We start from the raw sequence: 14,156 nt of genomic DNA, 5'->3' as shown, positions 1-14,156 counted from the left end.
ACTGTACTTTGTTTGTGTAAGTATCATGCACAGGCCTCAAAATGGCTACCGCCGAAACCAGTCCCAGAGGCATCAATGGGTACAAAGAACATTGCCACACCTGAATTCAAGTTTCCTGTATGCGCAGTGAATTTAATTAAGTTCTTCTTCAGTTTTGCTTTTGTGCTGTTTGGAGGAATGACACTTAATCTTCTGAAGAGTATTTTTATTAAACACTTTTAGGAAATTCTACTTAACTAAAAGCACATGCAGAGGAGTAAGAACTGCATCAGTAAGATGATGTCACAGGGAGGGGGAAACAGGGAAATACAGGATTCCCGAATCAAATTTAAAAACAGGTTTGACATCAATGGCACATGGTTCTACCTGCTTGTATTCATCAGGATTGTAGCACTAACAAATATTTCACTTCTCAAAAAAAGAATTGTTCATTAAAAAGATATCTCTGACCAGAGCAGGACAGTAGACACAAAAAAGAACTTCCTCACAGTTTTTTTTGCTGATATGTGGTTAATGTTTCACTTCCACAAATGACTCAACATACAATGAAGGTAAACATTACCTATCCAGTGTGAAGCCATTTGGCCCGTTCTTATGATCACTGATTCCTCATCTCCTGTTCTCCCCAGAAATCGCGTCCATCACAACTTCATGAAGCACTACTGGAGCAGACTTCATGTAAGATTATTACAAGGTGCCTTGTTTGTGGCCAATTTTCATACGGAAATGTGTTTTTGTACGTGATGACTACTTATGTATACTACTTATGCAAGCCCTGTAGAGGCCAAAATAGTTACACATCCAAATGATTTAAAGCCTTCCAGGCTTCCTTCACATTTCAATGTTCACAGAAAAGACACTTGTTTATTTGTCTGAAGACACAATCCACTTCCATTCCCTCCAGAATCACTTTGACTGTAAACGCGACTTTAACGGATGGCATACACTGATATCATATGACACTGCTGTCCGATTCTGTACTGCATAAAGGGGGCAGGTCAATTTGTCACATCAGTGCTCCAATTCTGTCTGGTTGGAGTCAGTCTGCTGAGATGGAGAGCAGGATACCTGCCACTGACGGAATATAGCAAACACCCTTTTAGACTTGTCACGAGGGCCCTGCAAGGAAAGAGAAAAGTTAAGTACCAAATATTGTTAATATGATGGACAGAACACAGAAAAGACTGAAAAAAAACAAATTAAGTAGATGTGATTGAACTTTAAATAGCTTGAAATGCATGTGGTTTTGAAATATAATTATCAGACATTTAGACGTGCCTGTGCTGGACTGCCTCCTGCTGTATCGGAATTCTTTTTCATGGGCATGAGGAGATCGAGGGCGGCCTTCCAGCCCTGCTGATGAAGTGCTGAACCTCCATCTAAAAAGCGGATGGCCCCTGGATGCACGTTCTCCTTTCCTTCCGAGATCCAGGGACACCAGTCTCTGTGCTGAGCGAGAGGGTCAAAAGTGTTCCTGTGCAGGAGATCATCCTGAAATAACAGGAGAACAAGTCAAAAAGCTGTTTGTTATAGCAAATTCAAAACCTTTCATAGGATTAGGATTCCAGTTTCACTTAAACCCTGCCAGAATAAAATGACAAAGCTATTCCAAGGTAAGCATTTCAGCAGTAAAGTTAGTTCTTACAGGACCACCAACTGATGAGAGGCGCAGGCGCTTGGGAGGTTGTGGCGGGCTCGGGGCGCCATCAGGTGCAGAGGCGTCCCCCAGTCCTCTGCCGCGGGTTGCAGACCTCTTGCCCCTGGTCAAGGGACTTGGTAGCTCTTCACTGGGACTTGGGGAGTCTCTGCTGCGGGATCGCAAGCCCACAGGGGAGGAGTTTCCCTCACCCTGTAACATACACCAGAACACAAGTGTCAGACATGTGTTAGAAGCTTCATCAACCCAACCCACTTGCTCCCAGCGGGGATCCCCTGCTGTGTTTCAATCAAACTTGCCTGGTCAGAGCGTGTGGAGTCTTGGCTCCTCAGCTTCATGCGACTTGGTGTTGTAGCAGGGGTGGGTGAGGCAGATGAAGAGCGGTCTGCCTGGCCCTCATGCGTAGGTGCAGGGGCAGGAGCTGCTGTTGGGACAGACTGGCCTACAGATATGGAATCTCCATCACCCCCTGTTGCCTCCATCTGGTGGAAGTTCCACAAGCCCACCTTGCGCATACAGTAGGAGCAGGTGAGGATGGGCAGGTTCATGGCGTGTAGAGCTGGGCTAAGAAAAGATAAAACCATGGAACAGACACGATTTGATCAAGTAGAGTTTGAACAAATAGTGTCACGTTTGCCTCAGATAAAAAAAGTGTCTCCCCCGTTCTTTCATCAACATCAATTTGTGTATACGAGACAGAGTTCAGAGTTTCTTCTCACCTTCCTGCCCAGCCACAGAGTGAAACTATGCATGCAGCCACCTGGACACCCAAAGATTCAGAGCACTGAGTCCCTCCCTTTCTTTTCTGCTCCTCCTCGACAAGCTGTAGTATAGCACTGATGACGTCTTCAGTCAAAGACTGCAAGGGAAAGTAAACCAAAATTACACGTGAACAAGTCAAAATCCCAGAGTTGATATTTTTCTGCAATAAGCAGATTTATCCTGCCTCACCATAGATTTTAGCTGCTCTGGCTTCATGGCTGGCAGCTGCTGTGCAAGGAGACAGGCACTCTGGAAGCGCTCTAGGAAGGCAGTGAGAAGCGTTGATGGTTCACATGCTGGAACCAACCAGAACCGCTCTGTAATCAAATCGATATTCACAATGAGCATCGTGTGGATACCTCTGGTTAAAGTAATATTGTCACGTTAAAAGTTACTTATATCAATATACAGTACATGCTAGAATAAGTGTTGAACTTACCTGGACAGGGGAAATCAGGCCAAGGACAAAACTTCTCATGCTGCGTCTGAAGCTGCCTCAAAATCTCTGCAATGCGGGATTCATCTATTCAAAGAAAGAAAGGTGATTGACCATTTATTTTTTGGAGCTGACTGGCAACATCTGAGTAACCTTGCTTAAACAGTGTGTGCTGGCTCTGACAGTGACTTTTTCTTGAAGTTCTACTTACATTTTTCAAGGTCTAAAGTCGGTTGTAGTGTTGCACAGAGGAAAGCGTTGCAGCTGGAGCACTTGAGCATATCGCAGCCAATGTTGATCCAGCCATACCGGGCGCACATCAGAGGGGACAGTGTGCGGGGTTTGCCTGCCCATTTCAAACAGTGCTCTGCTAAGGAACTATCACATTCATTATCCCTCTGAAATAAAGTACGTATCTATGCATGGACAATTATAGTTTTGTATATAACATGTAAATACATAACGTATTAACACTACAGTGATGTCTTTATTAGTGTATCTCATGGGGAGAAAACCACAAGATGCCTCAAACTGGGTCAAAAGTGCAAAACGATTGAAAGGATATTGAATAAGATTCCACTCTTGAGAAAAAGGCTTCTTTGTTAGTTGCTTCACAAGGTGCAGGAGTGTTGCTTTTTACTTCCAGAACTTTCAAATGTCCTTGACCACTGAAAAGCAAACAAAAGGAAATGTATACGGAACAGATGTTATTTTCCACATAGAGATAGATCAGTTTTACTACAAATACTGTACATTGTAATTCACATAAACTTCCACAGCTTGACAGAAATGCACGGTCCAAAGTGAGGCCTGTTGACTGTAAGTAAATAAGTGACTGACATGGGTCTGGTTACTTAATGGAAGAACACAACTCAAGAAAAGAGTTCAAACTGCACTTAGTGAACAGAGCTTCACTTGAGTGAATCTTGCGTAACAGCAGAGAAAACAAAGCAGTGCGGCTCCATCACTCTTTTCAGACTAAATCCATCGACCTTTTCTATTGATGCACAGCACAACTTCACGATGTTGGAGTAATCTGGCCCTGACCACTGTGCAACATGTGGAAATTGATCCACAAACTCACAGCAAGCCAATAGAACACCATGTTACCGTCCGACTACAGGTCCCCACCCCCTCATGGAGACAGCGTGCAGAGAGGAGCGATCGTACAAGCACCGCGGAGCAAAGCGGCTCCACAGGTCAACACGTTCAAAAAGCACAGTCGAGTATAAACTCATGTTCTGGTCTGTAAGCTCCTGGATGTGAGGAGACACGAGGCTCAGGTCCAGGAGAGGAGGCGCTGAAGTTGCAAGCGCTGCCAGGCTAAGTGGCTAACCAGCCGAGCTAACCACTTCTGCGCCGGTCCGCCACACACACACGCCGTCGGGGGGGGATCGGTGAACCCACCTGGTGGAGCCGCCGGTCGTCGACGACACCCCCTGGTTCAGGATCTCACGAACTTTCTCCGGAGAAACCAGAGACGCTTTCTGGTGGTTGGAGTTGGCGAGGCGATCCCCACGACTGCCGCTGAGAGTCGCCATGTTCGGTTCTGACGTCCCCCGGAAAAAAAAGCCCGAGAGCAATGGTTCCGCTTTGAATGACCCTACAACAGCTCAGACTGAGACACCCCCCCTTTCTGCCTCTCACTTATTTAGGACCCGAGCACTGACAGAAAGTGAGGCCCTTCCTTCTGCGCACATCCAGGATTCATTTAATTTAATGTAAAAAAATTTTTTAAATATATTTATTTATTATTGTTTTTAAATTTACAAAGTGTAAGATATTGTGCAATTAATAGGTGGTTAAAAGTCCTGCCAATTTTAGGGGTTCATTATCTTGTCAAGGACACTTCGGCATGCAGATGAAGGAGTGGGAATTAAACCCTCAACCATGGGCTGGAGAACGACCACTCTACCCCCTACACCACACCGCCTGCTCAGTCCCATGAGAAACTAAGCACAAGAAGAAAATGTATTTGTATTGTATTTTCTACTTGACTACATATATTTGACAGCCTTACTTAAAAGTAACTTTTTATATTTTAGATACTGGATGATTTAACATGCTTTAAAAACCTATTGTTAGAGAATAACCCAGTAGTTTCCAACTTTGGCTTCTGGCGCCTTACAAGAATCACAGTGTGGGACACATTTAATTGAATATAATTCTGAAAAGTCATTCAAAACCTTCTAGCTTATATTCAGTGATCAAATAAATGACATATTGTTCCCATCAACTAGCACAAGGAGTAAGGGTCACTCATTACTCATTAATCAAATCAAACCTCCGGCCTCCTGAACTTTTACTTTGAAGGTGAGCTGTCTCTCTGTCCCCCTCTGGATGTCCTCGTTCAAGTGTAGCTTCTCAGGTTGACTTCCACTTCCTGCACAGACCAGGGGCCTCATTTATAAAAGAGTGCGTAGGATTCATCCTGAAAGAGTACGTACGTACAAAATCCGGAAATGGCGTACGCAAAAGATAATTCCGATTTATAAAACCGCGCGCACGTACACCTGAACGCAATGTTCGCTTTAAAAATCACAGTCCACTTGGAAACGTTCGTACGTGGATCTGCCTCCAAATCCGCCCTCCACACGCCCACTTTCCACCATAAATGGTCAACGCAAAGCACGGCGTGAATATTAAATGATGCTGCTGACCAATGGGTTTCTACCGTGAGTCCTGACGGAGTCACGGCATCAAGCGATGTGAAGAGGAAGTGAAACTTTCTGACACTGACAGCGAGGTGTCTGTTAGTGAGGTGGAGGTGAAGACCGACTTTATGGGACAGCAGCGATTTCACTAATAAAGAAAATACACTGACACTCTGCCGCTGCTGCTGTGGATAACACAATGTGTGAGATCAGAGATCACATAACACACTGTGTGAGATCAGAGATCGCTGAACCCTCGCTTCCTCCTCGTTCTTTCATTCACATGCACACATCGAGCAGTTCCCCGCACCGGTGTCACGGCAGTATTTATTTATTTAAAGCATCGGACCGATTCCCTCACATCAGTGGATCCTCACCTCCTCTGGGATATTATTTGGAAAGTTTCCTCATTTCTTATAAGTAATCTCCAGTGTGCTCTGTGCTCTGTGCGCTCTGTGGCTCAGTCCCGTTCACTGCAGCGATCTGATGATACACGCACAGTGTTAGAAGATATTATTAAAACCTATTAATGACTCGGCTCCGTAACTCTGCCGTTAAATCGAATCTGAACCTAATTTGCTTAAAGTTGTTTTATATTTTTTTAATTAAAAGGCTCATGTGGAGCAGATACGTCGCGCGAGAAAAACTGTTGGTTTTAATGTAAATTATGAATTGGATCAATAATCTGCTGCAGTTCACCACCTCACGTCTGTGTCGCCGTTTTCCCGTCTCCCCAAAACGCTCGTACGGGAGGGTCTAAGTTTGCGTAGAAATACGCACATTTTCCCGTCAAGTTTGTTTTTATAAATCCCAACGTTGGCGTGAGAAGTGGCGTACGCACGTTTCAGGCCCGTTTTGTGCGTACGCAACGGTTATAAATGAGGCCCCAGATGAGGCCTCACTGCACAAATCCACAACAACAACAAATCCCTGGATCTTTGCTGCTTAATTTCCAAGCAGTCTGTAGCTGCAGTCTGCTACAACCAGCCATCAGTGCACGACAAAAATAAACCAATATATACAATGTAAATAAAACACAATATAAAAACCCTATAGACTAAGTAGAGCTTTTATTTAATGTTGTCATCATAAACTACTGATTTTATTGACTTCATATTTTGTATTGTATGTGTTTTCAAATTCTGAATTGGCAAAGTAAGCAGTGGCCTAACTGAAGCTATGAAATACATTTATAATAGAATATTTATGCAAGTTTCTCGTCCATTTGTCGGTTGTTTGTTCTCTGTCTCCTTGTTTGTAATGTAGTTTGCCCCTTTTGAATAAATAAAAGTAATATATTATAGTATAATGAATACATTTCTGAAGCAGAAAATGGAAATACTCAAAAAAAGTACACCCTCAGAATTGTGGAGCACAATATTTGAGGGTGAGAACTTGGTTAATTTTCAATACAGACCAATCAAGATTTATAAAAGAAAAATACAAATGTACTCAACAAGCCACTATCTGCAAATAATTTTAAAATAAGTATAAATGTCTATTTAAAATAAGATTAATAAAACTTAAAAAGGAATCTCACTGTCATGCTTATAAGTAAATGAAAACCAAAATGATCAAAGAACACCTCAATGTTAAAATGCTGCTGAAAAAAAGGTGCTTGACTGATCCACAATAAAACCTTGACAATTACAATGTTGTTTTCATTGGTGGCTAAATTTGGGGAAAATGGCAAACAATAAAATCAATGGTTCCATATTATGTTACAGAATATCTGTGTCTTTTTTGATGTCACCTTCTTAGGTTCTGTTACAAATTTTTATATTCCTGAACGAACATCAAAAGCAATATTTACTGCGAAAGAATGCTTTTACTTTTAGTTCTATCTTCAGCTGCTCACACAACTGCACTCCTCCTGTGTTAACACCAGGACGCAGTCATGCACTTGATAAAAGACAGAGGGCATCTCGATGAGACTTTGTATGAAATTCATGACCATGAGAGCAGCTTGCTAACTGTGCTGAGAGGAGACACAAGCAGATAAAGAACATATTGTAGGAAGATTGTTGGAGGCTAGATTGTGATCATATTGTAAAGCCATGTCAGACAGTATAGAATCTTGCAGATGAAAACCCACAATACATATCGATGAATACATTTTATGAAGTTTTATTATCTTCTTTTTAAAAACCATATTCATCTAATCATACAACCAAACAGTAAGAATTCGACTTAATCAGATATTTTGAAAGTGTTTGTGACTTTCCAGTGAGCCATTTTTTTTCTTCATTTTTCTCTGTATGGTATGAAAATCAATTTCCAGAAGCTTGAAACTTCAATCACAGACTTCCCCCTGCATTACTTCAAACTCATTTTAAATAACTGAAATGTTTTCACGGTCAGGGATTACTAACATAAAATTTCAAGTCTTTTTATGTTGTAAAATTTTACAACCAAACAGTAAGAATTCAACTTAATCAGATATTCATATAAGCAAAGTTAAGACAAATGAAAAGAAAAAGTTCAGGAAATCCCAAACACAGAATGAAATAAATGATGCATAAATGAGGCAACTTAAGTAAAAACAAATGAATGTAAAGCACAATTCTACAGTCTTGACAGCTTTTTTGTTTATCATCAAATATATATATATGATATTATCTGTACGTTGTGTTGAACTTAAAAACAATAAAAGACAAATCAAATCTAATAATTGTGGAGGATAACTATCTTGACTCGGCAAGAAATAGTGTTGTTGTTTTGGGAGACGGCGACACGCGCAGCCCCGCCCCTCTGTGATCACGCAGCCTCCCAATAACAAGCCCTCTGATTGGCTAAGCGGGAGGGGGGGACAGCAGGAATCTGTGAATGGCGTCAGATGGATGAGCTGCGGGCTGATGTATGATGTTTGATCTGCACCTCGGCGGATGTGGTTGTTCTTCGACGTGACTGGATTGTAAACGGGGGAAGCGATGGAGGCGGAAGCTGTTCGCGCTCCGGACCAGCTGAATAAATTCGAGCGACTGACAGGGAGGCCCCCGCAGAGGCTAGCAGGTCGGTCAGCGCTAGCACCACATGCTAACGACATGCTAACGACATGCTAACGACATGTTTAACTCGCTCACATCCTGTCAGTCAGAGCTAAAAAAAAAAAGACTTTCAGTGTGATCGTCTGTTCAACGTGAAATGCAATGTGTGCACGTTGACCCTCGCTGGTGACGTTGCTAATCATAGCATTCAAGCTAGCAGCCAGTAGCTTGTTTATCTTTTGATAGCTTGTTAGCAGTCACATCAAAGGCTCCTTAGAACATGAAAGCAAGCAAGTGGTTCATCGTACATTTAGTCAAATCCTGTCTTTTAGCTGTAAGACCAGTGTAGGATGGTGCAGACCCCACTCAGTCATTGATTACCAGGACTATCATCAGAGATCCAGGGCTGTTTTACTGCACCATCCTCTAATTCACTTTGAAGGCGTTTCGACATAAATGTTTCTGCTTTTAACAAGTGCAGCTAATGCCTGATGACTCAAGATGCACTCAGGTACAAGTTCACACCCAAAGCAGCACATGACCCGATCAGGTGTGTTGCTAGTGCTGGATGTGTGAGCTGCAGCGATACTCATCATGATAATCATCAATAATCATCGTGTGCACAACGCAGTGCTGGGTAAACAGATATGATCTTGATGTTCCACCATGTTTGGAAAAAAGACCAGGACGCACCGACCCCCTCTCTGATTTTTAACCATATCCACTTGGCTTGATGGTGTGTGTCACAGATACAGTCTTCACAGCTGCCAAGGTCAGTCACACCAGGGGCCAGCGACGTGCACCATGGTACACAGTCCAGCTCTGGTCATGCTGCAAAGAAACATGACCCAGATGACTGAGTGACTGAGTCATCGGACTCGACTCCGCAAAGGATTTGTGTTCTTTATAGTGCAATCACTTATTTTCATCTATAAGTGAACATACCAGATACTTTCCATAGTGCTTTTACATTTGTCTGGCCTATTAATTGATTTATAATGAGCCCCAAGAAGTCAAACACTTTCTGCAAGAGTTTGAGGATGTTTTATTTTTTAATCTTAGCGCCTTTTTCTTTTTTCGTCCTCTTACAACTTTCCCTCTGCATCCAGCCGGCAAATTTCACATGTCAAGTCAAATACATTTTCAGCCTGTAGTCTTGATAGAAGCACCTGGGCAACCACATGTGCATGAATTGTGTTGATTTAGAGCAATGTTAATAGATCACTAATAATAATTGCAACATTACTGCCAAAGTAATGGTATGTGTTATTACTCGCATTAGATTTGTATCAATGTGGGTGTGTGGTCGGGTTCTACATTCCTCTGCTCTCTCTCTATAAGCCTTGTTTCTCTGCTGTGCTTCAGAATCCATTATAAATCCTGATTAATAAAAATGCATTTGCTGGCTGAAACATCAGAGTGGAGTTAAGGGTAGGGCTCTGGGCTATTCTTAGCGCTTTACTAGACTTCTGTCATCATGCCCCTGCCGAAAGAAACCTGTTAAAGCCTCCGGCTGAAAAACTCAAATAGTGAGATTTTATTTTGCATAGTTTTTTTCCCCAGAAGGTAAAACATGTGATGACGTGAATAATGAATCAAAAACACGAGATCCATGGTGCTGTTTTTATGTGGACGGCACTGTATAGGAAATATACAGTATACCAGAGTAAGTACCTCTATTAACATGCTCCCCCTCTCTAGGTCAACGTACTCCCCCAGCCCGCAGTGGGCATCGCTGTGTCGCAGACAACACTAACCTGTATGTATTTGGAGGCTACAACCCTGACTACGATGAGTCAGGAGGCTCAGATAATGAAGACTACCCACTGTTCAGGGAGCTGTGGAAGTACCACTTTGCCACAGGCTGCTGGCAGCAGATCCGAACAGAAGGCTACATGCCCACAGAGCTGGCGTCTATGTCAGGTAAAACAGATCCATTAATGTTAAATATTTTAATTCTTCTTACTTGTCATGCATTTGGTTCTCATCAGGTTTTTTATACACAAACAAAATCGTATTTTCCAGCAATTGTGGATGAAACATAAATGTAATGTTTCTGTGTTCCCTCAGCTGTTTTGCATGGCAACAACCTCCTGGTGTTCGGAGGCACTGGGATCCCCTTTGGTGAGAATAATGGCAACGACGTTCACGTTTGTAACGTGAAGTACAAGCGATGGTCCCTGCTCAACTGCCGTGGGAAGAAGCCAAACAGAATCTATGGACAGGTAGCCTCAGAAATCAGTCGGTAGTTTGAAGAAGAGAGGACTATAGAGATCAGTTTCTTTTCAGAATCTAGTCACTGGGTATTCAAACTATTAAACTGAACTTCCATGAACTAGGCTCTCAAATCTTTGTTCCTCCAGGCAATGGTCATAATAAACGGCTTCCTGTACTTGTTTGGAGGGACAACGGGGTACATCTATAGCACAGACCTGCACAGGCTGGACCTGACCACCAGGGAGTGGATCCACCTCAAGCCCAACAACCCTCCAGACGACCTGCCCGAGGAACGGTGCGCTATCATGCTTCTAAACAAGCTGGGAATCTTTTTCAGTGTTGTAAGAACCCTTGACATAACTCTATGTTTTTTGTGTGTGTTCCACAGGTACAGACATGAAATAGCTCATGACGGACAGAGGATCTACATTCTGGGAGGAGGCACTTCCTGGACATCTTATCCTCTAGACAAGGTACTGCTATACACCACTAAGGGTGAACTCTAGTCACTTAGACCCATTCTGAATACACTATTGTTTTTCTTTTAATAGGTGCATGCATACAATCTCGAGACCAATTCCTGGGAGGAGATTACCACTAAACCTCATGACAAAATAGGTGTGTATCCTGCACTGAATTTTAACCTATTGCTGTCGTGTTCTCGTGCACACAACTGTAAAATGTCTGTGCTTCTCCCAGGGTACCCTGCTCCTCGGAGATGCCATAGCTGTGTGCAAATACGAAACGGTGAGAATCTTTTTAATAATGCCATTATTCTTTTTCAAGGATAAACAGTCTGTTACATGCGTAACCTTCAGTGTTGAAAGTAACTCCCTGCCGGCTCGCACATAAACAGCTACAGTATCTAACCATTTATCTTTCTCGGTTACAGATGTATTTATCTGTGGAGGCTACAACGGGGAGTTGATATTGGCAGATCTGTGGAAGATCAACCTGCAGACTTTTCAGTGGAGTAAACTACCAGCAATGATGCCTGAGCCGGCCTACTTCCACTGTGCTGCTGTCACCCCGGTTAGTGCAGAGTATTAGCTCCGTCTGCTGAAATGTTGATGGTTTACACATTTTTCCTATAAATCCACAAGGTTTGCCAATGGGAGGGGTTTGAATTGCTCTATATTATTCTATATTTCATATAAAACATATGCTTCGGTCTGTCCTTCACTGTCTCCAGGCTGGCTGCATGTACATCCATGGTGGCGTGGTGAACATTCATGAGAACAAGAGGACTGGCTCTCTGTTTAAGATCTGGCTTGCGGTGCCCAGCCTGCTGGAGCTCTGCTGGGAGAAGCTCCTCAAGGCGTATCCCCACCTGGCCACTTTCTCCACCATCCAGCTGCTGAACCTGGGCTTGACACAGGAATTAATCGAACGCTTGAAATGAGCCGCACAGCGGAATGCAGACAGAGGAATGGATGGCCTGGGCTGGACTGGGAGGAGACGAGGTGTGACAGAGCACAGAAGATAAAATTCACAGCAACATTTCCTCGGGAATCGCCCTCTCGCTCCCGTGCCTGACGTAGCCCCGCCTTAAAACCAAAAACAATGGGATGCCTTTTTTCGTTTATTTTTTCTGTTCTTAGGTTTTTCGCAGTTCCAGTGATGACGAAGAAAATAGACGCGGAATGTTTTATTCCTTACATGATGCCTTTGTGTCAAGCTACGTACGAACTCCCGCCCCCTCATCAGCCAAACCGTGACTGCTGGAAATACTTTATTTTGCCCCGTCATGTTTTCAAAGACTGCCCTCTCCCAATTTTTTAATCCTACTTCTCTAGTACTTTTACGAATTATGTGGAAAAGAAGAATGCATGTATATATTTATTTGAAGGACAAAAATCAGTTTTGGGGGAATCACCTGAAATTGCTGTTTGCACATGTTGTATTGCATATTTGTAGACATTTACTTTTTTAAAAAGGAGGTTTCAGTCTAAGTGGCAGAGAGTGTTTTTGCACGTTTTAGTCAATTTGTCTGTATGGTATGAAAATCAACTTCCAGAAGTTTGAAACTTCAATCACCGACTTCCCCTGCATTACTTTGAACTCATTTTAAATAACAAATGTTTTCACGGTCAGGGATTACAATCTAAAATTTCAAGTATTTTCATGTTGTATGAATGTAAACAAGTGTTTTCCTGGATTTAAGGAACAACTTAATAAGTTACTTGTAGTAAATTGGCTAAAACGTGTTAAGAAAAAGTGAAAATCTGGTTTTACCAATGACTGAGCCCTTCTATTTTCCATCATACATCTTGTTACAGAGAATCATCCACAAAAAAAAAGATCGAAGGTGGGTATCTTCAATAATAATGAACTTTCCATCCCGTTTGCTTGCAGCTCTCATTTGTAAACCAAACCATGCAACACATCACTGTGAATCTGGTGCTCTTCAAAAATTAACTTAAATGCTTTTATTCAAATAAAGACTTGCTGTTGTTCCATTCAGACATGTTTTTTACTCCCTCTGTCGATGGCTGAGTTTTGTCGGAGGGAGTTGCTTTGGTAGCAAACAGCTGCGTGTACTGCAGTGCCTTTCAAACTTTTAATGAGGTTGAAATAAGTATAGGCAGTGGAAGATCTTTTTCATGTTTAGACAAACAGGTTTTATGTCGAAGATTTGACCTTTGTTGTAGAGTTAGTCAACTTTTTAACCACTGAACAATTCTGCCATTACACAGTATAACCACTCAGCATAATGGGGGCCAAAATGATGACTGTTAATATAAAAGTATTTTGGTCTCTTCCCATCAGGAACCAGACAGACATTTCCAGAACAGGATGCAGCAAACTCAGTCCGACACCAACATTTAATTTCACTGATGCCAAATAACATTGCACCCTAATCAAAGTATAATTATGAGTAATGAGATCAGGATTTCAGTCAGAATGGGATGTCACTAGATGTTTTGATGCCTCCTACACATGCATGAACCTGCTTGCACTTCTACACCTTAGCACCTTTTATTTACCTTCTGCATACAAAACTACTCGGTGCATGACGTCACCTGCTTTTTATATTTACCTCATCAGATCTTTACTTTTGGACGTAGGTTTAAAACAGTCACCATTTAACTGTTGTACAGTGGACTTGTGTGAATGTCATGGAGTTAAATATTAATAAAGTGTTCTGTAAATAGCTCTCGGTTGCCCCCAATTTCCTTTGCCTGACTAGTAATTAGCATGAATCATATTACAATGCTGTTTGCATGACTTGCTGTGGTCACGTCTTTCCTGAAAATGCAAATTAGGGTCAATGCAACACTAAATGTGCCAAAATGCCAATATCAAAGCCATTTTTTATGAGAGAAATTATGCCCCCAAACTAAACTTTATAAACAATGCATTTTTTTTATTTCAATATAAATCACACAGTACAAACCTTACAAAGACAGCACAAAGACACCACCCACTAATATACATGTACA

The 14,156-nt window shown here is 42.2% G+C and overlaps 2 protein-coding genes across 3 annotated transcripts; one reads left to right on the top strand and one right to left on the bottom strand.

Moving 5' to 3' along the window:
• Positions 1-190: 190 nt before the first annotated feature.
• On the bottom strand, positions 191-5,426 carry zc3hc1 (zinc finger, C3HC-type containing 1). 2 transcript variants are annotated; one of them, XM_061081316.1, is made up of 11 exons: positions 5,162-5,426; positions 4,263-4,404; positions 3,421-3,523; positions 3,067-3,217; positions 2,859-2,942; positions 2,609-2,736; positions 2,377-2,516; positions 1,957-2,221; positions 1,646-1,849; positions 1,279-1,491; positions 191-1,119 (listed from the first exon to the last, which is right to left on the bottom strand). In XM_061081316.1, exons 2-11 carry the CDS (start codon positions 4,394-4,396, stop codon positions 1,012-1,014), a joined length of 1,530 nt encoding a protein of 509 aa, XP_060937299.1. In that variant the 5' UTR covers positions 4,397-4,404; positions 5,162-5,426; the 3' UTR covers positions 191-1,011. The 2 variants fall into 2 exon arrangements, with proteins under 2 accessions (XP_060937299.1, XP_060937307.1); XM_061081324.1 differs by lacking the exon at positions 4,263-4,404 and having other exon boundaries at positions 5,162-5,422.
• A 2,894-nt stretch (positions 5,427-8,320) lies between these two features.
• On the top strand, positions 8,321-13,176 carry klhdc10 (kelch domain containing 10). The gene is made up of 9 exons (XM_061081336.1): positions 8,321-8,521; positions 10,198-10,419; positions 10,567-10,721; positions 10,860-11,008; positions 11,102-11,186; positions 11,265-11,331; positions 11,413-11,460; positions 11,606-11,745; positions 11,906-13,176. Exons 1-9 carry the CDS (start codon positions 8,440-8,442, stop codon positions 12,113-12,115), a joined length of 1,158 nt encoding a protein of 385 aa, XP_060937319.1. The 5' UTR covers positions 8,321-8,439; the 3' UTR covers positions 12,116-13,176.
• The last annotated feature ends 980 nt before the right edge of the window (positions 13,177-14,156 follow it).

This window comes from Limanda limanda, chromosome 1, assembly GCF_963576545.1.
Source record: "Limanda limanda chromosome 1, fLimLim1.1, whole genome shotgun sequence".
In the NCBI taxonomy this organism is placed as follows: Eukaryota; Metazoa; Chordata; class Actinopteri; order Pleuronectiformes; family Pleuronectidae; genus Limanda; species Limanda limanda.
Note: the sequence above shows the minus strand (reverse complement) of the source record. Positions and strands in the feature narration are given on the sequence as shown.